The sequence below is a fragment of the Echinops telfairi genome, unplaced genomic scaffold (assembly GCF_000313985.2).
Source record: "Echinops telfairi isolate 266 unplaced genomic scaffold, ASM31398v2 ScPeMD7_17;HRSCAF=63, whole genome shotgun sequence".
NCBI classification, from domain to species: domain Eukaryota; kingdom Metazoa; phylum Chordata; class Mammalia; order Afrosoricida; family Tenrecidae; genus Echinops; species Echinops telfairi.
Genome location: NW_022103914.1, coordinates 6,016,281 through 6,039,363, shown reverse-complemented (window position 1 = coordinate 6,039,363; position 23,083 = coordinate 6,016,281). Strand labels below are relative to the sequence as shown.

Below are 23,083 nucleotides of genomic sequence, written 5' to 3'. Positions count from 1 at the left end.
TGTTTGAGATCTTTATGCCCCTTCTCCTCTAGAACTCTTCAGACTTTGAAACGCCTATCTTTCTTTGTTTCTAACATCCACCCACAGTGATAACCAACTGTTATCATCTTTAATATCACTCCTGTCACAATCTGTAATGTTAATAGTTTCACGACCTTCTCCTTTCAGATGTTCTTGCCCACTAGCTCACTTCAGGCTACCTACACATGGCCATTCCCTGCAATTTATCAATACTTACTCTGTCAATCTCCACCTCCTCCTCTGTTTTCCACCAATGCCAGCAATTCTTGACTCTACCCCACTGCTAGAGTTGATTCGGACTCTCTCCAAATCCCATGGAGCTTCCCAACATTTCCAATTCCTTTCATGTAATCACTACCTTGGTATTCGGATCTGATTTCTTAAATATTTTGAATTTTTTCCCGTAAGTCTATAGTCGTATACAAGGTGCTCTGGTAGCTGCTAATTGAAAGGTGTGGGGTTCAAATCCACCAGTCACTCCTCAGGAGAAAGATGAGGATATCTGCTCCCCTCAATTTTTAGCCTCAGAAACCTGAAAGCGCAGTTTTACTCTGTCCTTTAGGGTCTCTAGGAATTGCAATCGAATCAATGGCAGTGGGTGGTAGTTATATATTTTTAAGCTTTCTCTTGATTTGGTGGTGGTGGGGGGCACTAAGTTTATTTAGAGACAATCCACAAACCAAAAATCACCTTTTAAAAGCGTACAATTTCGTATTTTTTTTAGGATAGTCACAAGGTTGGGCAACCATGATCAATGTTAAAGTCTAGACTATTTCATCCTTACAAAATTAAAGCCATGCCTGCTAGTAGTTACTCCACAATGACCTTGTGTACCAGATTGACTTTCTGTCTCTACAGACTTGCCTTTTATATAAATGACTGTGTCTGGCTGCTGTCACTAATATTTTTAAGGTTCATCCACATTACAGCCTGTATCACTACTTCAATCCTTTTTGTGGATGACAATTCATTGTATGGGTATAACATATATTTTGTTCATCCATTCCTGCTAATGGATATTTGGGTTGTTTCAGTTTATTGAATATTATGAGTAATGCTGCTAAGATTGAGATTTTGTGCAGAAATAGGTTTTCAATTCTCTCAGGTAGATATACACTCAACACTGGAACTACTGGGTACTGTACTGGACAAATCTGTTCTTTAAAGTGTCAAAAAGTAAAGATGTCACCTTGGGGACTATGGAATAAAGGCTCTACCTAAAGCCACGCTATTTTCAATCACCTCATATGCATGCAGTGACTAAGGTAGACTAAAAAAAGAATTGATGACATTTGATTATGGTGCTGATGAATAATACAGACTAGACCACGAGCTGCAAGAAGTAGTACGGGGGTATGCTCCTTAGAAGCAATGCCGGTGAGACGTGATCTCACATTAGACATGCTATCAGGAGGCGCTAGTTCCTAGAGAAGGATATCATGCTTGGTAGAGACAGCAAAAAAGCTACATTCTCAATGAGATGACTGACACAGTGGCTGCAGCAACAATGGACTCAAAGTGTTGTGAGAAAGACACAGAACCGGGCAGCGGTTCACTCTAATGTACACAGGGTCTTTGTGAGGTGGAAGAGACTCAGGGACATCTAGCAACCACAAGATAACTCGAAGTTTGATTTTTTTGAGGAGCTGTCAAATTGTTTTCCAAAAACATCTGCAATATTTAAATTCTCACCGGCAATGAATGCCCCAAGTTCTTATTGTCTGTATTTTAGACTGTAACAATTCTAGTAGGTATATCTTATTGTGGATTTGTTTTTACCAAATATAGTTTAAAAGAAGGAGAAAAAAACACTTCCAAACTCTGCAGTTAAGCTGCTGGGATATTTCCTTTGTAAAAGTACAGTGACCTCCTGAGCATCTCGGGATTCTCACTCTTCTGTTTAAACACCAGCTTTAACATCACATAATTTACCTCTTCTCTGTACCGTGGGGTACATAAACCAAGACTCAAAGTTGATGACCTAACGTCAGTAAACTGCTACTTACATGTAGCACTAGAAACCAAAAAGCCTACTACTAAAGCTCCAAAGCCTTAACTTGACACATTTAACTCTGTAACTGGAAACAAATGATTTTTAAATAATTTTAGCAGTGACAGCTTAGATGAGCTTTATCAACTTTGTATCTTATATCCTTGGCGAGTGACTGGCACAAGCAGGTTCTTAATACGCATTTTAGCCTTAAGGCAGGCTGGTGTTGAATCAGTCTTACCCGCAAGGGATTTTCATTGAGGTATGGAGGCTCTCCTTCGACCATCTCTATAGCCATAATACCCAGAGACCAAATGTCCACTTTGGGGCCGTAAGCTTTCCGTGTAACCACCTCTGGTGCCATCCAGTAAGGCGTTCCAACCATGGTACTTCGCTTGCTTTGCTCAGGGGTGATCTGAGCACAAAACCCAAAGTCGGCTATAAAACAAAAGAAATTGTCTAGAATTAATGGTTCCTATGGATCCCCTTATCAAGACTTCACGTTAAATCACAGAAAACTGTGTCCTATAAAATGTGTGCCTCCTTGATTGTACTATGTTCTCATGGGTTTAGCACTTAAGTAAAGATGTGACTCGTCAGTTATACAATGATGCAATCATCCTCAGGTTATGATCTGATGTGAAGATTGATACCAAGACAAGGAGATCTCTAAGGGATCCTGGCCAACAGATGATGAGAGGAGATAAAGACCTTGCCCTATAGACAGGATAAAGCTCTCCCCTAGAGCTGGCATCTGAATTTGGTCTTTTAGCTAAAGTAGGAGAGAATACATTTCTATTTAGCCATCCAATTGTGGTAGTGCTGTTATGGCAGCATTAGATTATCTAAGTCATCTTTTGCACTAAACAATGTCTTGAGTTTTAATTTGTAGAAACCTCAGGTGTTCTTGAATCTCCAGAGTGCAGGATTAAACCTGAAAGAGGGTATAGCCAGCAATGTGTGGCAACAGTGCAGACTTTTTTTCATGAACTGTATCATGCCTAAGCCAGAAGATTACTGAGAAAATGATTTACTTATATGAGATCTTTTCCCTTGTCATTTCTGCAGTCAGAGTCACACAGCCCTCAACTGACTAGGTCAGGGTCTACAAACTCCAAAGAATGCTAAACAGCATGATGAAATGTCTAGTCTAACAGGTAGGAGAGACAAATCCAAATTTATGTCTGAAAAATAGCATCATCATTGAGATAATCCCAGGCACTATTCCTCAGAGCCTTACATTTTTAATCCTCAGAAGAATTCTCAGGGACAATTTTACAAAGGAGAAAATAGGCGCAAAGGATTAATTTGCCCCAAAGTTGCTCAGCAAGTAGTGGCAGTTCTAGTAAAAGTCCAGCCATCTGGCTGAAGAGTGCATGTTCCTTACTACTACATTGCTTCCAACGCCATATATTAAAGCATACAAATATACATAGCACAATTGTTTTATTAAATCAAGACAGGAAATTTTAGCACAAACATTTACTTATATGTGTTATATATATGTGTGTTCAATATGTTACTCACTAAGTTTCACTGATCCTTCCATCCCCAAAAGGACATTGTCACTTTTGATGTCTCTATGGATCACCTGGTTAGCATGTAAAAACTCCAGTGCCTGTAAACACTGAACAGAGGAAAGACACCTGTCAATGAACAGCCGCTGGAAAATCTAAGGGAGGTTCATGTTCGGTATAGGCCACAGAACTCCAACACCTGTATTTATTAAAAGCAAACAAACAATGCCCTCTCATTTGTAAAGTTAAGAATATAAGATGCTTTAATTAATTCTCTCTTCCCTGCCCAGAGATACTATTAAATACTGTAGGCGTTGCAATGAAAGCACAAGAGTGTCAAAGTGAATTAAGAGGAGAGGGGCATGACGGCATTTTGCAGCTTACTGTTGTAGAAAAAGCTGACTTAAGTCATACTGTAAATGTTGTTTTCCAAAATTCAACTCTTATAAAACCTATGTAAATAGTACATTATAAGAAGTATAAATTCAGAGTAGACTATGACCAGTCATAGCTCTGCTACTGATCAATTAAAACCCTTAAGAATATCAATCTTCAATGTCTCGTTTATAAAATGGATGGGGCCACATAACTTTTAGACTCAGCATTTTGTAAATGTATACAGGCTCTTTAGAAATATTTTCAACAGTGAGGATAAATTTGTGATGATTCTCATTTGAATCAGAGATTAAGAAGTCTAATCAATATAAGCTACTGGGAAGTGTGTTAAGATTCTGGGTGGTCTGCACATTCAGTCTGTTCATCAATGTGATCAAAGACCCTTTATGCAGTTGACATCAGTGACCTGAAAATTACTTTCTTCTTATGTCACATTTCAGAAAGCACTGAGTCAAGGAGTGAAGAGAAACTTCTCACTCCTCAAACACAACAACTAATGGAATTGTCTAAACTGTGCTTGCCCCAGTGGTTTTAAACAGCAACTGCATATGTAAATAATAAACTTGGAAAAAGCAAGCTGTACTTTATTTCTTACTCTTATCAGAGTAGAATAAGTAGTCTGTCCATCATTTATGAGAAATAAAACTCTCATTTAAGGACAAAAACAGATAAACATTGTATTACCACACTATATATTCCAGATGTTAAGTAGATTTTTGAAAAGGATCAATCTCTAGAGAAATACTTTAACTTATAAATAGAAAACATTTTATAATAAATTTTCTATTTTGGCTTTTGAATAAAAATCCAAGTTAATAGCAATTAGAAAAATTCCTAAATCACAATTAATAATGATACCATTATTAAATAATTTAAAAACAAAGAATAGACAAAAGGTTATGCCCCAGCTCTTAAGTAATCACTGCTCATTAAAATATATTCATAACTATTAATTAACAGTTCTTATTTCCTTCTCTCTTGAAAGGCACAATTAAAAATTGTCAAAAGATATTTTTATAAACATCTTAATAAAACCGAAAGAAAAACAAAAGAAACCAAAACTCCTCATATTATATATGCTATTCTTACAAGAAGTTTTATAATTCATTGCTGAATGCTAAATCATCCAACATCCAATACAATCTTACACAATTTCTATTATCAGATAATGATTCACTTCCTGATAATAGAATAATTATCAATAAAAAGAAAAGCATTAACAAGTTTGACATGTAGAAAAAGATAGTTTTTGACGTAGAGCAAACTGGTGGAATTCTATTGGTATAAATATTTATGTAAGTCATTCATTAATTCACCTAAAGAAACAGTTGGATTTTTCACATTCAGTGAGGTCAACAGCATCAGAAACTGACTTATTGAAAGGGATGGTGAATCTGCCTCCTGCTTTATATGAGAGTTTTGGTTTCCAGTAGTTAAGAATGGTGTGTTTCTAAAAGCAACCTATTTTACTCTTAAAGTGTCCTAGTGTGGATAAAAATTATTATGTGGACAGTTTTTCACAGGTCCTCACTTTGTTCTAAACTTACCATACACATCAAGGGCACTCAGATGCCTACCTTGCAGAGAATGTATACAGAGGAAGTAACTTGAACGATAAAAAATTACCTGTGCAGGAAAACTCTTTTTTGTATCTCTTGCTAACCCACATCACCACAGCTCATCAGGAATGGAGTACACCCACCTCTCTGCACACAGCAGCAATCTGTGCTTCATCCATGCAGGTCTCTGTTACAACATCAGTCAGTGACCCGCCAGCCAGGTACTCCATTACCACAAACAATTCATCTCCCACTAGGTAACTAAAGTAGAACACATAAAGTATATTCACAAAATTTTACTACTTCTAAACACAGGGCACTCTGTTACAGAACGTCACTGCCAGCTTTAAATTCTGCTATCTTCAGTAAGCCAAACCAAACCACACCTCTGGGCATGGAGTCTATTCACAGTGACCTTATATTGGGTTTCGGAGAATGTTAAATCTTTACAGAAAATAACCTCATTTTTCTTCCATAGAGTGGCTGATAGGTTTGAAGTTCAATGTGTACAGCACAGCACCACTAAGGTTTCTGATCTTTAGTATGAACCACCTATCATAACCCTTAAGGACAGAATAGAACTGCCTCTGTGGGTTTCCATAACTTGTTCAATCTTTATGAGATCAATCAGCTTCACAGAATGACTAGAACCTTAGCAGCACAATGGCATACCATTATACCACCAGAGCTCCTCATTCAAATGTTAGGGATCTTATTAAGAAAACTGAGGCTTGAGAGCCAAGATGGAAATGGGAAAGCTATCCCCATTCCTATCCCTGGGTTCCGTGTGTCATGAGCTTTGGGGAGGAAGCGGGTACCGAATGCAATTAATGGCACATAATCACACACACCTCTCCAGAGGGAAAAACAACAGAAACCAGAGGGGAAGTGAGACAGCGATCAGTGTGAGATATGGAAGCAATAATAATCTATAATCTATTAAAGAGCCATTGGGGGCGGGGGAAGGAGCTGATACCAAGGGCTCAAGTAGAAAAAATGTTTTGAGAATGATGATGGCAACAAATGTACAAATGTGCTTGACACAATGGATGTGTATATGGATTGTGCTAAGAGTTGTATGAGCCCCCAATAAAATGATTGGAAAAAAAAGTTGTATGATCCCCCAATAAAATGATCTTAAAAAAAAAAGGGAAAGCTGTGATTAAAATGGGTAACAGCAAATAAGAAGTAGTGTATCCATTAAGATTATCCTGAATAATTTAAAATTATGCCTATAATTTCTATTGGAGTGTTTACATATAGGTTGTTTTAATTAAATCAAGCCTACAGCAGTTTTAGTGCTATTTTATACAGAGATCAAGGCATGGAAAAGTAAAGTAACTCATCCAAGGTCACGGAGCAAGTATATGACAGAACCAGAATTTGAAGCCAAGTATGAATGATTCTAAGGCCTATGATTTATTTTAACCATCAATCTACAAGGGCTTAAAATCTATTTTATATAGCATGAAAAGGTAAATTTTAGTTTAAATCTTCAAGTACTTGCAAAATGTTTATTGAGATGACTCCCATAACTAGAGTAGTCTTAAATGGTATTATTTATATTCCCATTCTAACCACACTTAAATACGCAAATAAGAAAATAATCTCCTGCCCCAATATAATCATTACTGTAATTAATTCAGTACCCATATTTTACTCACTCATAAAGGAAGTTCTTAAAGATCAGTAAGTAACAGACAACAGAGTTATAATAATTTCATATTCTGCTTTTTGGTCTATTATTTAATGTCAATTCCTAAGTTAAACAAGTTTTAATATACGTATACTCTGCTCATTAAGGAGATCATTTGAAATTTAAAAAAAAGACCTAAAAGTTTGAAAGACATGTGGCAGTCACCTTTCTCAAATGAAACCTGTGTCAGTCAACAGTTCCATGATGGTTCTGCTTTTGGTCAATTGCAACACATACAAGTGCCATCAGCAATAACCAGTGTTTATTTTTCTTCTGTCATCTACCAAATGATGTCCAGGGAGAAAAAGGACCTGCCAAATCCTAATATGCTGTTGGATCTCTCCTTTCTCCTTCAAGCATACTTCTCTGCACTGATACCTTTGTCCGAGTTGCTTAAGTTACTAAACCCCCTAAGCCAAGAAGCTTAACACTTGTATTCTTATATTTTTGAATTATTCATAAGTACCTGTCTAAGAAGTTAACTATGTTGGGATTCTTCAATTCTTTCATTACCAGAATTTCATTAATGATCAATTCCTTCTTGGGTTGTTTCTGTAAATTTATCTGTTTAATAGCAACCTATAATGGGAAAAGAATTTTAAAATCTCAAAACATAATGTTTTCCAGTTCTTTAAGAAAATTTACTATACCAATCAGTCCATAATTCATTTACTGTATATTTATTATACAATGAGATCATAATTTACTCATAGGTAGCCCTTTTACTTACACAGTGCCTATGCCCAATACTTTGCAATACATAGAAGAATCTAAATATCTGAAGGTTTCTTTTAAAGTTGATTAACCACTCCAAGGTCAGCCCAGTATTACTCCAAGGCTGGGAAAGGAACTGTTTGCATTTATTTGTAAAACCAAATTAGTAATCACTACTTTGTCCTCTTTAACAAGATAACTTATTTCTAAGTATATACTTAAAAAAAGATTCATATAAATTTTTCTCACCTGTGTCTAGTTTTTCGTATATTAAAAGCTAATGGTTATATTCAGAAATAAGAAAAATAAGGAAAAAAGTCTACCTCCTGTCCCAATGCCACATCTGTAGCTGTGAAAACTGTACCAGAAGCCCTAAGAGGAAAAGTGACACAATCAGATATAAGATTTTCAAATCACTACTGTTCTTCACATCCAGCGTTTACACTTAAAACGAATAATGAAGTAAAGAACAATTAAAACATTAAAAAAGAAGTGTAAGAGGCAATCTTGGTAGCCACACCAGGTTAGAAAACTGTCACAAATTAATTCAGAAGTACTAAATGATATAAAAGAAAAAGATAATACACACCCATGTATTTACCTCCCAGCCTAAGACGTAAAGCATTATAAATATATTTGGAGGCTGGATCCTCTGTATTCTTTCTGATGACATTATCCCCCTTAGCAAAAGTAACCTGTCTTTGGTGTTGCTCCAGCCTATATTTGATGCTCAGCATTTCCACACATTTCTCTACAATTTAATTACTTAGTACACAGGTGCAGATTCCTATACAACATAAGTTTCCATACTTATTAGGCCTATTGCCTCCTTTCCAGGGCAAAAAATAAATCAGCACCTCCTGGCAAAAAACATGCATACTATAGCTCATAACCCAGGATGAAATGAAGGCAACTGCGTCTGCAGCTCCCTAAATTGTTTTAGTGCCCTCGGGAGGTGGTAACACCCATGTTGGGAAATGCTAATAATGCCAGGCATAATTTATTATTATTATTAAAATATCATTTTATTAGGGGCTCTTACAGTTCTTATAACAATCCATATATTAACTGTATCAAGCGTATTTGTACATATCTTACCAGACATAATTTTTAACTTCATATAAAGGATGAAGGAGCTTCAAAAAGTTCATGGAAAAATTCCATTTGCTTTACATTTCATTTTTCCTTGATCTTTTGGAAGGGGTATCTCCCCAAACTGGATTTTTTTTCCTAAAGTTATGTATTTAAAATTGTTTCACCTTCAAAGTACTCTCCATTACACTTAATCCATTTGTCAAATCTGAGGTTCCATTCTTGGAAACATTTTTCAAAAGCTCATCTCTTTGGATGTCTGACAGCACCTCCCTTTTTTCTTTCACCTCTTCTACATTGTCTTTCATGTCCCTCTTCATTTGTGGAACCAAAAAAAAGTCGCAGAGAGCGAGGTCAGGTGAGTCAGGTATGTGGGGCAAGAGAGGCATGCTGTTTTTTGCCCCAAACTGGCTCATTGAAATGGCAGTGTGAGCAGGTGCATTGTCATGGTGAAAAAACCCAGTCCCCAATCTGCCACAAATCAGGCCTCTTTTTGGCACCCTATTTTGCAATCTTTTCAGAACTTCTAAATAGAAAGCTTGATTTAACAGCCTAACCTGGTGGAACAAACTTCAAATGCACTGTCCCCTCACATCAAAAAAACAAGTGAGCATCATCTTGATCTTTGATTTCACAATGAGTTTTTTTGGGGTGAGTGACAATGGTGTCTTCCACTGACTTGATGGTTGTTTGATTGTTGTCATCTTGTCACCAGTAAAAAAAGTCTGGGTCACTGTGGAGCTGTTCTTTCAAAGCACAGGATGTTTTTAGTCAACACTCTTTTTGCTGGTCAGTCAGAACCTGGGGCACAAACTTTGCAGTGACCCTTCTCATTCCCAATTTTTTCATTAAAATTCACTGAACTGAGTTTTAAGATAGTCCAGATAACTTCCCCATCTCTTCAATGGTCCCTCGTTGGTCTTCCCACACATTTTGTTGACAATTTTGTCCATTTGGGAAGCTGACAGACATCCAGAAAGAGGTTTGTCATCAATCAACAATTCACCTTTTTTGAAACTAGAAAACCACTCATACACTTGCGTTTTTCCCATAGCACTGTCATTGGTAAGCTGTGTTCAACATCACAACTGTTTCTGCAGCACCTTTCCGGAGCAGGAAACAAAATTTCACAGCTGCATGCTCTTCTCTTAAAATTGGCCACCACAATAAAACGAAGTTTGAGCAAAAATGTTTTTACAAAAAAAATTAACTGTGACCAGAGAGAACCTTCCCAGGTGATGCCACTGAGTGCACTAACTCAGAGCGAGTTGCTTGATACTTGCCTAGCACGGAAAAAAAAATTTTTTTGGTACCCCCTCATATGTCTTTCTGCAATTGACTTACTTTAATATTGCATTTGCCATAGTCTTTCATAAAAGTAAATGTTATTCTTGCTTATTCATCTTTACCTGCTACACAAATATATCATTTATCAAGTGTAGTTTTAAAAAGACATTCTTAAGGATGTTTTCAAAAAGGGATTATAATCTCTTTCCAAATTCACAGAACTGTTTCCAGAGATTAGTAACGTCAAAAAATTCAGATGATCAATGGATGGATGTATGAATTGTGAAGAGTTGTACGAGCCCCCAATAAAATGACTACATGAGGGATTTGCCTAGAAACAATAGCTTCCCATTTTAGACTGTTTGTTTAATAAAGGAGCCTACGATTTTGTAGCAATAAAAAAATTCAGATGCTCATTTATCCCTGTTACAAACTGAACTATAACTGTATCCCCCTAATTTTGTACCATCTTGCCTAAGCCATAATTCCCAGTATGGTGTGGTGGTCCTCCATTTTGTGACATGCTGTAAACCTATATTTCAACCTCTATATATGTTAACGAGGTAGGATTCCATGTGGAGTGTCATGAGTCACACCCTTGCACTTACATCACACTTTGTATCTTACAAAAGATCAAAGGAGAGAGAAGAGAGCAGAGATGGAGGAACTTGACTACCACCAAGAAAGAGCCATGAGTGGAGTGTGTCCTTTGGACTGGGCCCCTGTGCTGAGAAACTCCTAAACCTAAGGCGAGACACATGGAAATTTTCAAGGGAGCCAGATATTGAGACCTTTCCCTAGAACTAGCACCCTAAATTTGGACTTCTATCTTCCTAAACTATGAGTAAATAAATTTCTTCTTGTTAAAACTATCTACTTTTGGTATTTCTATTATACAAGTATTAGATAAATCAGACAACCCCCAAGTAAGAAAAAAAAGTTGTTTGTGGAGTTTATAAAAACCCAGATTAGACAAAAATCAGATAAAATTACACTATCTTTTCATTGCGTAAAATCCAGCATTTTAAAATCCAAATATATCTTTAAAATATATTTGGCATGGCAATTTTCTATACCAAAGAGGTAACGCTATTTAATAAGAAATAATGATAATAATATAAAATCAAAACTAATAGGTTTTTAAATGGTATCTTGAAATAATTGTATTGTTATTGCATATTTATACACCAAGGGTACTACTCTTGGTATAGTGTTAAGTAGTCAAGGCCAGGAGGCCACAAAGGTAATAATATATAGCATACGAAGGAACTATTATGTATTGTGGTAATATAGTCACAAATACTTACCCTTGTCCAATTTTTTCATATCTTGTATATTTTTTCTTGGGGTCACCTATGCTGACAATAGTTCCTATTTTCAATATTAACAAAAATTGGAAGCTTAGTCAAGCATTTTGAAATTGTAAATTAACTTTCATAGCACTATCTCCTTTAATATGGTCTACTTGTTTTTAAACAGCGATTTTCTAGTATTGTTTCAAAATTAGTGTTTCAAACATTTAACAATTTACTAACAGAAATGATACATATAATATCCATATGAATAACCCCTAAATAGCTTTTCCAATGTCCCATATCTTCACCGTGCTTAGGAAACCACTTATTACAGTCAAGACTACTCTAATACAAGCTAATAAATCTCACAGTCAAGCTAAGTGACAGGTTTTAAAATTAGGGTGCCACATAAAATTACAGCAATCTACTTTCAAGGCTATGGATGTTCAGTGAAAGCCCATAAGTCATCATCAGTAGTATCCTCACTTGGATGAAGGCCCCACTCGACTTCTCCTAGACCACTGTCTAAGAAGCGAATAGCCTTGCCCTCAGATAGAGTGCATTGGAAAGTAGTTTAATGTAGATATACTTAAGTTTAAATTTAGCATCTTATAATTCATTTTCCCTTTTGGTCCATTCTTAAATTTGTTCTAACATACTATTTTATGCTTTTTTTGGATTGACATTTTTCTGTGTTTTGTTGTAGTTGTTGGGGGTTTTTCTTTGTAAGTAAGATTCTTTATATGAAACCCAGGACAGGTAAATCTATGGAAGCTGGATTAATAATTTCTCAGGGTTATAGCAGGGAGTTTAGGGGGAAAAAGGGAGCTTAGAACAATGAGTACAAAAAATGAAGAAAATGTTCTAAAACTGATTGTGGTAATGATTGCACAACTCTTTTTAATATATTTAAGTAATTGAATTGTATGATATATAAATTACATGACAAAAATCCTGTTGAAAAACAAAATGCTATCAAGCACAGTTCCTCCCTAACACAAATGGACTCAACACGAGAGAGATAAATCCCATGGCAACTGGTGTAGTGGAGTACAGAATTCCCGAATAAACATACTAGGCAATCAAGGGCAAATAAAGAAAGAACATGAAAGTTTTAAAAAATGTGTGCTTTTCCTTTACCCTTTTAGGCCAGTGTTTTTTATCTTCAAACTAGAGTTCTAATGGCTTTTTAATCAGATATTACCTCTACCCTCTCTTCCTGGCACCATGTAGATTATTTTTAAAGCTTGATCCAGGACAATGATAGCTATAGATTACAAACCAGAACAGGTTTTATGCCCGCACACATAACTAACTATACAGAAAGGTCTCCATCTTATTATTAGGAACTTCTTGTAGGTTTATTTTGAGAAAGTATCCACTAAACCAAGGCCACCGCTGTTAAGGTGATTCCAACTCATAGCTCCCCTATAAAACAAAACAAAAACTCTCTGCCAATGAGTCTATTCTGAGACTGTACATCTTCAAGGGAGCAAACAGTTTCATCCTTCTCCCAAGTAACCATTGGTGAATTTGATGCACGAACCTTGGGGTTAACAGCCCAATGCCTAACCCAGAGCACCAGCAGGGCTCCTTAGCAGCCCTATCTCTTCTGTAGAGTCCATATTGACTTGCTATGGGTTTCTGACACTGTGACTATTTCTTGGAGTAGAAAGCCCAGTCTTTCTCCCACGGAGGCTGCTGCTGGTTTTGGAATGTGGATCACAGCCCAACATGTAACCACTATACCCCCAGGGTGCCTTAGCAAGCCTATAAGTAAGTATATATACATATATAGTTCTTATAATATTTTCAACTATCAGATTTGGCCCTTAGTGGATACAGTAATGGCCACTAGTCAGCACAGGCTTTCCTTCACCTTGACTACGTACACAAGCACAGATTATCATTTTGCAGTTACTAGATTTCAGTTGAGGCGATTGTTATTTTAAGAAAACAATGTATCATTATTTTAACAACTTACTCTTCATGCATTAAGCCAAAATACAGGGTATGGATTAAAATCCACCTGAGCCAGAGGTTTTAAGAGCTATGAACATTTTAAGAATAAGATAAAATGTAGGCAACATACTTAATTTCTCTGTAATCTCTTCATCTGACATTTTGGTCTTCTTTTTCTGTTTGTCTGAAGACTTGGCACCACTATCCACAGTAGAATCACCAACTGGTGAAGGAATAGGGTCAATTACAGACCGTGTGTAAATCTGGAGGCAGAGAGAGATTGGAGAAAAGTCAATTTCTGATCTGCTTACTGGAATTCTGCTGAGTTCCTTTATTTTTAACCCAAACCAAGTGATCTCTTCCACTGTCCTACAGAAAGAGTATTTTTGGCATATAAAAGATCTGTAACTAGTAAGTATGAAACCCTTTTACTTTTGTGCATCATGCTAACAATGTGGCAAAAAGATGCTTAAGTTTGAAAATTGTTTTTACTACATAAAATTGTTTTTACACAAGTTTATTTCTACTATTTCATTTCAAACAGAGTACAAGCAAGAGAGGCCTCTACAATTAGATCAGGACAGAGCAGAATTCAAAGCCGTCAACCTCACAATTAACTGTGCTCTGAGCTCCTCACATGACACGGCCCGAACCCTGCCCACAGGGGACTAGTCATTGGTGTGGGAGGAAGGGTGGGATTTCAGGAGCTCTTCCCTTCAGTCTCACCAAGGATCATGCCTGTTCAACATCTCCCGCAAGCTATTTAGGCATTTCACCCTCACTGAGATAAATATAAAACGGGGGATGAAATATACAGGAGGGGGCACCTCTCCTCAAATAAAACCAAAACAAACACTGGAATTGCACTGGGTGGTACAGAGTTTTTATGGCCTTTCCCTGCTAGGTGAGCATCAAGCAACTTGCTCCGAGTTAGTGTACCCAGTGGCTTCGCCTGGGAAGGTTCTTTCTGGTCACAGTAAATTTTTTTCATAAAAGCACTTTCACTTGATCCTCGTTTTTTGTGATGGCTGATTTAAGACAACGGTGTGTGGCTGTGTTTCTCATTTTAAAAAAGGTGAAATGTCGATCGATGACAAACCTCCTTCTGGATTTGTCAACTTCTCAAATGGACAGAAAATGTCCACTTGTAGTACATTTGGAGTTCATTCCATCAGGTCTCACTGTTAATCAAGTTTCTATTTAGAGGTTCTGAACAGATTGTGCAGTAACAGGATGTGACACAGAAGGCCTGATTTGTGGCAGATGGGGGACCACGACAATGTACGTGTTCATGCAGCCATCTCAATGGGTCAGTTTTTGGTCAAAAAACAAACAAACAAACAAACAAAAAACCAGCATGCCTTTCATCCAAACATGAGTTTGAAAAATGTTTCCAAGAATGGAATCTCAGATTTGACAAATGTATTAAGTGTAATGGAGAGCACTTTGAAGGTGATAAGGTTGTTTCGTAAAAAAAACTAAAATACATAACGTTGAGAGGGGGAAAAAGAAAATTCTGGGTTTTTTGGGTAGCCCCCTCGTAATTTGATAAGAAATAAGATTAAAGTATTATATATGGTAGTTATTTGCCTGAGATAAACTAAGAAAGCTGGAAAAATTGATCAATTCTCGGGAAGACAAAATAGTAGAAAAAGTTTTAAAAGAAGCCAAACTAATATTTTTGATTAGTGGTCTTAAAGTAAAGTAAAGCTCTCCTACTTAAATTTTTTACATCTGAAAGCTTTTAAAGATCATTAAAAACTACCCAATGATCAATATAACTGCTCTTTTTCAATGACGCATGCACAAACACAGCCATTCAGTGATCAAGTACTCACTGATTTTGTATGGTTTGGTCGTGGGGCAATGGCGGGAGGAGTAGCCTCTTCATCATCAAAGTCTTCTTCTGTTACTGCTGTGGATGTTTCTGAACCTTTTGTATTCAGCTGCATTAATATATGAGCAAAGTAAGGAAGACAAGTCAAATAAAAGTAAAAACAAAAGTTAAAATATGGCTATTTAAGTTTATTGGAGCAAACAGATTTTATAGCTAATTTCAATGTGATAAAGCCTCATTAGTTCTAATCTGGATCATGGTGGTGTAGTGGACTGATCACATGTTAGGTTGCTAAGTGTAAGGTCAGCAGCAGTTCAAACCCACCAAGCACTCTGGAAGGAAAATGAAGCTGTCTGTTCCCATAAATTGGCAACTTCAGAAGCCCACAGACACAGTTCTATTCTGTCCAATAGAGTCTTATGCATTGGAATAGACGAGGTGGTAACAAGTTAGGTTTTGGAGTGTTTATCTAATGGTTTTAAACGTAAAGATAATTCTAGAGTTTAAAATTCTAGAATACAAGAATGTAGTAAGCTTACAAAATCAATACACATAATATAGAACATTCTTAAGAGGATTATTTACACTCTTTTAACAAGCACACAGAAGCCTGGTGTCGTAGTAGTTGTGCGTTGGGCTGCTAATCACAAGATGAACAGTTTGAAACCACCAGCAGCTCAACGGGAGGTAGACAAGGCTTTCTACTCCCATAGAGATGACGTCTCTGAAACCCATAGGGAAAGTACTACGTCCTATGAGTCGAAATCAACTTGACGGCAGTAAACAGAGTAGAAAAAGCACATATATACAATGAAAACCATCAATTTATTTGTTAATAAAAGAAGGAAAACAAAGATCATTGGGCTGTAGAAGTTGGGAGTCCATTTGGGTCATTTGAAAGAGATTCACCAGAAGAGAAGGCGACTAGTGAAGGAAAGGGGAAAGATCTTTCGAAGAGCTCATTGTCTGCCAAGCGATAATGCAGACAGTGCACATGATCTCATTTAGTCCTTAGAAAACCCTAGGAGTGTTTCCTTCTAACTGAAGAACTGAAAATAAAAGGTGACTCTTTCCAGGAGCTAACGGGATAACCTATAAAACTCAAAATTCACTGACACTGAGTTGATTCCAACTCACAGAGACCTTCATAGGGCAGCGTAGAACTAACTGTTCCCGTGAGTGTCCGAGACTGTAACAAACTCATCACAGGCACAGAAAGCTTCCTTTCTCTCCCGTGGAGCAGCTGGTAGTTTCAAACTGCATGCCTTAAGGATCATAGCCCAATGTGTAGCTCCTAGGCCACTAGGGCTCCTTTTAACCTAGAAAAGGTTCCAGGCAAATAAGAAAGCTAACAATTTTCAATTATCCAACAAGTTGCGTTTCTGTCGTCTACATTTAATAGGATGGTACCAGGAAGAGGATAGAAGACCGAACAGAATGCTATCAAGTTCTTTGTATTCATGTCTGTATGTGAAGACATACTCAAAGTAGCCAAATTGCTCTCAAGGTTATGATATAAACTTCAGTGTTTTATCAAAGAAACTCCATTTACTTAGCATGGTTTCTTCAACTAATCAAGTGGCTAGCTAAATACATACAAGGGGGTTTAAAGTGGTTAATGGAAAAATGGAATTAAGAGATAACAAAAGCTTTCCATGAACTTTTTGAAACACTCTCATATGGTAAGTAGTTACTTTAAAAAAAATATTTGAAAGCTATAATTTGTGTGTGAGAGAAATAAAAACTGAGCTTTGTTGGGGGAAACCTAAATGAAAACAAGAGCTACAAGAACACATTCACTTACTGCTGGTGTTCCAGAGGGAAACCCATCTTTCTCTAAAATGAAACAGAAAACAATTATAAGTTAATTTAAGAAATAAAATAACTTCTGTAGAACAAAGGGGGAAAAAACAAAGAAGAGCAAATAAAATGTTCTTAGACAGATTTCATTTTAAGAAGCAAAGTCTTGAGTATTACAGCATCAGTATTCCATCAAGAATAATTTATATAAGACCCAGGCTAGGAGTTTTTAAAAATCCTTGAATCGTATACTTAAATTGGGCGAATCTCATGGCATGCGATGTATACCTCAGCTAAAATTGAAAAGTTAAAATAATTTTTTAAATGTTAAATCTGCATTTATTAAAACAAAACAGAAAGCTTATTCATCATTGTAACTTTCTCCAGAAAATTGCCTACTAAGGAACACAAGATATTTGGAAAATGACAACTGTGCACAATAAAATTCTTCACATAAATTTTCATGAAGAAAAATGGCAAATCTTTGAAGGCAGTTAATGAAACTAAATGCTATTCAATCTAGAATTGAAAAGAACAAGTTTTCTTTTGCTTTAAAATGCCCCAACTTTAATGTATATACAGGATTTTTGAAACACAAAACAACCCACTGCCATTAAGTAGACTCTAATTCTACTTAATCGAGATCCTGTAAGACAGAGTAGAACAGCCCAACAAGGTTTCCAAGACGGAAGTCTTTACGGAAGCTTGCTGCCCCAACTTCTCCCCCAGAGTGGTTGATGGCTCCGGCTAGCAGCCAAGTGCTTATCCAATAGGCCCCCAGGGCTCCTACTGGCTGAGAAGAATCGACTATTTCCTGGATATTTATTTATTTAATTTAAAATTTCCACAGGCTGACTTACTATTTGACACAGAAATTCCAGAGACAAGTTTTGCCTTTTCCTAAGTACATATCAGACTAACTAAAGGATTGGTGGTAAAGGAAGAAAGGCCTGGCAGTCTGCATCCATTAAAATTACTGCTAAGGAAACCTTGAGGAATAGTGCTATAACACGCAGGAACTACAAGTCAAAATCGACTTGACAGCAATGGGTTGGTTTAGTTTGGGTGATATATAGACTTTACTCAGGTACTGGTTAGAGGAAATAAATAGTTTTTAATACTCCAGCTCTAAGGTATAAATTCTTTTAGGTTATAAGGCTTTAGGCTATATGTTTTATGCATTTATATATTTGATGAATTTCAGTTTTTGAATGGACTTATTTTCTATTTCAAAGCCTGTGTGCTTATCTAGTAAAATAACCTTCCTCTTGTCCAATCATATACTTCCAGTACAAATCAGTGTTTTTCCCTTCTATTGCTAGAAGTCATTCAGAAGCAACAAGGAAATCAGAAGGGGTTAAAAAAAAAGAAAGCACCAAAACATCCACAAACTCATTATTTTAAAACATTAGGAGGTTAATGTAATTCCTAGATTCCAAATTTTACCAAAGAGCTGTCTCACAATCATTTTGCAGACATACTAGTGATTTAGAAGCTGCGTGTGTGGTGTCTTACCAGGGGGAGTAAAGCTCAGGTATTTCTGCATCACTGTGTTGGAGTCATAGAACTTGAGGACATCCAGCACAGCCTGCGGGTTCTTCTTCTGCTCTAATTTGGTTATATTGGAGGTCTGCAGTAATCGGGCCCACTGCTCCGGCATGCCCTGAGAAAAAGATACTGAGAAATTAGTTTTTCTTTTCATTGCTATAGCAAAATCTCTTTCTGGGAATAAATGTCAAAATACACAAGAAAAAAAAAAAAATCAATCTATACCATGGTAGGTTTGACTGAATTCTAAAAGGTCTAGTTTTTGAAAGGTCTTTTTTCCCTAAACCTGTTTTGAAAAGTTAAATAGCACAGCTTCCTTAAGAAAGAGATACATCCGATGAAAGTTTCATAAGGAGTAAAAAAAAAAATTAAAAAAAGGAAGAATTCAACTAACTAACGTATGCAGAAAAGAGAAGTTTACACTCGGTACTAATGGAGACAATAAGAACACTGACAGATGAGTCCTAAGTAGAAAAACTTACAGTGAATTCTCCAGTAACAGCATCAAAGCCAACATGGATGGTGTGCTCAAAGTCAGATGGAGGAGAAATTTCTGGCCTTTCCTTTTCTTTCTTCTTACTCCCTATAATTATTTAAAAAAAAAGGTTAAACTAGATGTAAACAGATTCAGAACAAAGTAATTCTAGAAAAGAGTTATCACCTACAAAAACACTGAAAGAAAACTAGCATAGACTATTACAAAGGTCAAGGATTTTTAACCCAACCTGCCAGAGATGAGGGAGGGTGAGGAACCACACAGTATCCTAGATGCACTAGGGTTGATGGGCACCAGCCTTGAACATAAGGGCACAAAGGGCAGGAGAAATTATCTCTCAGAACACAGGTTCTCTTCATAAACAAAGTTGACAATTCAGATACTGAACAACTCAGAAACTAAGTACATCAAACCCATTTCTATATAACTATTCTCAACAAGAGCGTAAAGTCTACATTATTGTTGCTATTAGGTGCTGTCCAGACGAGTCTGACCATAGCCAGTGCGCCTACATACAACAGAATGAAAACACAGCCCCAGCTTGTGCCAAAATTGTTAGCTTGAGCCCACTTTTGGCAATCACTGTCAGTTCATGTAGATGCAAGTCTACCTTTTCACTGACCCTCTACTTGACCAATCATGATATCCTTCTCCAGGGTCAGATCACCTTGATAACAAATCTAAAAGTGGTACAATGGTTAAGTGGTAGCAGTTAACCAGAAGGTCAGCAGTTTAAACTCACCAGCTGCTCTGCTTCGGTAAAGATCATAGCCTTAGAAAATCCACGGCCCCTTTTCTGCCAAAGGCTATTTGGGTATTTATCACATCACTTGTGGGCATAAATGACATTGGTCATTTAATTAACTTACCTCTACATCTTTAATGTGATGGCTCATAGTGGCCCTGTAAGGCAGGACAGAACTAACTGCCTCCATGAGTTTTTGCGAATGTAAGGGAGTAGAAATCCCCACCTTTCCATCTCAAGAGTGGCTGGTGGTTTTGCTGAGTCGGCATTGTTGATGGCAGAGTTGGTGCTTGTTTCTTTGTGGTGTGTGTGTGTGTGTGTGTGTGTTGTCGTCCGTGATGGCTGCACCTGCTTCTCTTTGGTGAGGAACGTGACGTTAGTTGGTATTGATACATGGTCAGATGGCTGGACATTCCCAACCCATCCTGTAGGGTAGGTTCTACTCAGTCCTACAAGGTCACAGTGAGTTGGAATCTACTTGACACAAGGTTACATTGCTATGCTAATGTTAACAGCATACCTTGTAAAGACAAGTAACTTAGAAGGACAATGTTTCCTTTCTAGGGTAATCCTCAACCTATCCTTTCTTTTGGAGAAAACTGTTGCATTACTGCCTCATTATAAAGTTTTTCAGTCTGTGTTCCTGTTGTTAATATTTTTGCAACATTTTTGCCACATGCTTCAAATAATACAGACTGTAAACTAGAAGACATTGCTTCCATGATGGCTCCAAAGCCAAGGCAAACCCTGGCTTTAATGTGCTGAGAGCTTTCATTCCTACCTCTAGCACAGCAGTGAAAATGCCTGGTTAACACCTGGCAGTTGCCTCACAGCTGACCCAGGGTACAATGCAGAACACAACCCAACAACAGTTGGCCCCAACACAGACAAGGGAGCTTGGCTACAGTGCAGGCTGACACACCTAAGCAAGTGTCTGGTAGAATTGACCACTGAAGCCATCTGCTTCTCTAATGTTTTCTTTGAGGAAATGTTTTTAACTAAAACTAAAATTTCCTAAGAGACACTGGGTTCCCTGATTATGTTCTTGCATGAGCTTTGGAGATTTGGGTCTTTCCAGAAAAATTTCAATTTTACCAATACAAATTGATTCGTCATATAACCTAATCTTTTAATATATGTCGGGATCTTTTCCTCAATATCGGTAATCTGGATCTTCTCTAAAGCAGTTTTTACAAATTCACTGAGTTTCCCACTTTGGTTTTTATTATGTCCTTTCTTCTTATTTTGGATTTCATTTACTCTTCCAGTCCATTAAACTGGCTTAGTTTTTGAGAACTTTCTATTTCCCAATATGAATGTTTAATACTATAACTGTTTCTCTATGTACTGCTTTAAAAAAAATTTTTAGCAGCATCCTTCAGGAGCCCTAGTGGTTGCAAGAATGAAACACTGCCTGGTCTTGTGTTGTTGTTTTGAGCCCATGGTTGCAGCCACTGTGTCAATCCATCTCCCTAAGGGTATTTCTCTTTTTTTGCTGGCCATTTTACCAAGCATGATGTCCTCTTGCAGGGATTCATCACTTCTGATTATATGTTCAAAGTATGTGGGATGAAGTCTCACCATCCTCACTTCTAAGGAGCACTCTGGCTGTACTTCTTCCAAGACTGATTTATGTGTTCTTTTGGCAGTACAGGGTACTTTCAATATTCTTCGCCAGCACCATCATTCAAATCCAGCGATTCTTCATTGGTCTTCATAATTCAGTCAACTTTCAAATGCATAGCGGTGACTGAAAAATACCATGGCTTGGGCCTGGCGCACCTTCATCCTCAAAGTGACATCCTTGCTCTTTCACATTTTAAAGAGGTCTTGTGCAGCAGTTTCACCAATACAGTGCTTTGTTTGATTTCTTAACAGCTGCTTCCATGAAACACTGATTGTGGATCTATGCAAGGTGAAATCCTCAACATCAATCTTTTCTCTTTTTATCACAAACCTATTTGTCTAGTTGTAAAGACTTTTGTTCTTCACACTGATTTGTAATTTATATTGAAGGCCACAATTTCCAATTTCACCGGTAAGTGCTTCATGTCCTTCTCACTTTCAGTAGGCAAGGCTGTCATCATGCCACCTTCTCCAAATAGTCCAGCTTTGCAGATTATGTGCTTAGTATGGGGATTCGATAAATATGGTGAAAGGATACAACCCTGATGTCTACCATTCCTGATTTCAAACCATGCAACACTCCCTTGTCCTGAATTAATGACTGCCTCTTGATCCATGTACATTTTGTGGGAACAAAATATTCTGGAGTTCCCATTCTTCTCAACATTATTCATAGTTTGTCACGATCCAGTCAATAAAACACAAGTAAACATCTTTACAGTATTCTTTACTTTGGGCCAAAATTTACCGAATAACCTCATTGATATTCCCCCCGTTCCATGTCCTCTTCTGAATCTGCCTTAACTTCTGGCAGCTCTCTATCCATATATTACTGAAACCACTGTTGAATGGCGTTTGGCGACATTTTACTTGCACATGATACTAATGATATTGCTTAATAGTTTACACATTCTATTTGGTTATCTTTCTTTGGAATGGTTACAAATGTGGATCCCTTCCAGTCAGTTGACCAGGTAGCTGTCTTCCACATTACTTGGCTGAATAGGGAGTGCATCCAGTGCACATCAGCTTATTGAAACATTTCCACTGGTACCCTGTCAATTCCTGAAGCCTTTTTGAGGTTAACGTCTTCAGTGCAGTTTGGACTTCTTCCTTAGTACCGCTGCTTCTTGATCATGTACTACCTCTCAAAATGGTTTAATTCATTTGGGTACATTTTCTTGTGTTTTATTTCCACCATATTCTGCCCACAGAATTTTCCAGTATTGTAACTCGAGGTTTGAAAATTTTTTTTCTTCTATTTCTATCAGGTTAAGATATACTGGCTTCGGGACTGACAGTTCCAGGACATGGGAGAGGGGGAGGTGGGGGGAAAGGAAGTGGTGTTAACAAACCCAGGGACAAGGGAACAAGTGATCCAAATTGGCAGTGAAGAGAGTGTAGGAGGTGTGGTAGGGTGTGATCAAGGGTAATGTAACCAAGAGAAATTACTGAAACCCAAATGAAGGCTGAGCATGATAGTGGGACAAGAGGAAAGTCAA

General features: G+C 37.2%; 1 protein-coding gene across 1 annotated transcript in view; it reads right to left on the bottom strand.

Annotated features, from left to right (window-relative positions):
* Positions 1 to 23,083, bottom strand: part of PAK2 (p21 (RAC1) activated kinase 2) — a 73,961-nt gene that overhangs the window by 7,605 nt on the left and 43,273 nt on the right. Inside the window, exons 3-13 of the mRNA XM_004712265.2 lie at positions 19,197 to 19,297; positions 18,682 to 18,829; positions 17,171 to 17,202; positions 15,368 to 15,475; positions 13,660 to 13,792; positions 11,580 to 11,643; positions 8,217 to 8,265; positions 7,646 to 7,758; positions 5,627 to 5,744; positions 3,539 to 3,638; positions 2,253 to 2,449 (exon numbers count right to left, since the gene is read on the bottom strand). Of these exons, the coding sequence (XP_004712322.1) occupies positions 2,253 to 2,449; positions 3,539 to 3,638; positions 5,627 to 5,744; positions 7,646 to 7,758; positions 8,217 to 8,265; positions 11,580 to 11,643; positions 13,660 to 13,792; positions 15,368 to 15,475; positions 17,171 to 17,202; positions 18,682 to 18,829; positions 19,197 to 19,297 (1,163 nt within the window). The remainder of the gene's footprint in view (positions 1 to 2,252; positions 2,450 to 3,538; positions 3,639 to 5,626; positions 5,745 to 7,645; positions 7,759 to 8,216; positions 8,266 to 11,579; positions 11,644 to 13,659; positions 13,793 to 15,367; positions 15,476 to 17,170; positions 17,203 to 18,681; positions 18,830 to 19,196; positions 19,298 to 23,083) is intronic.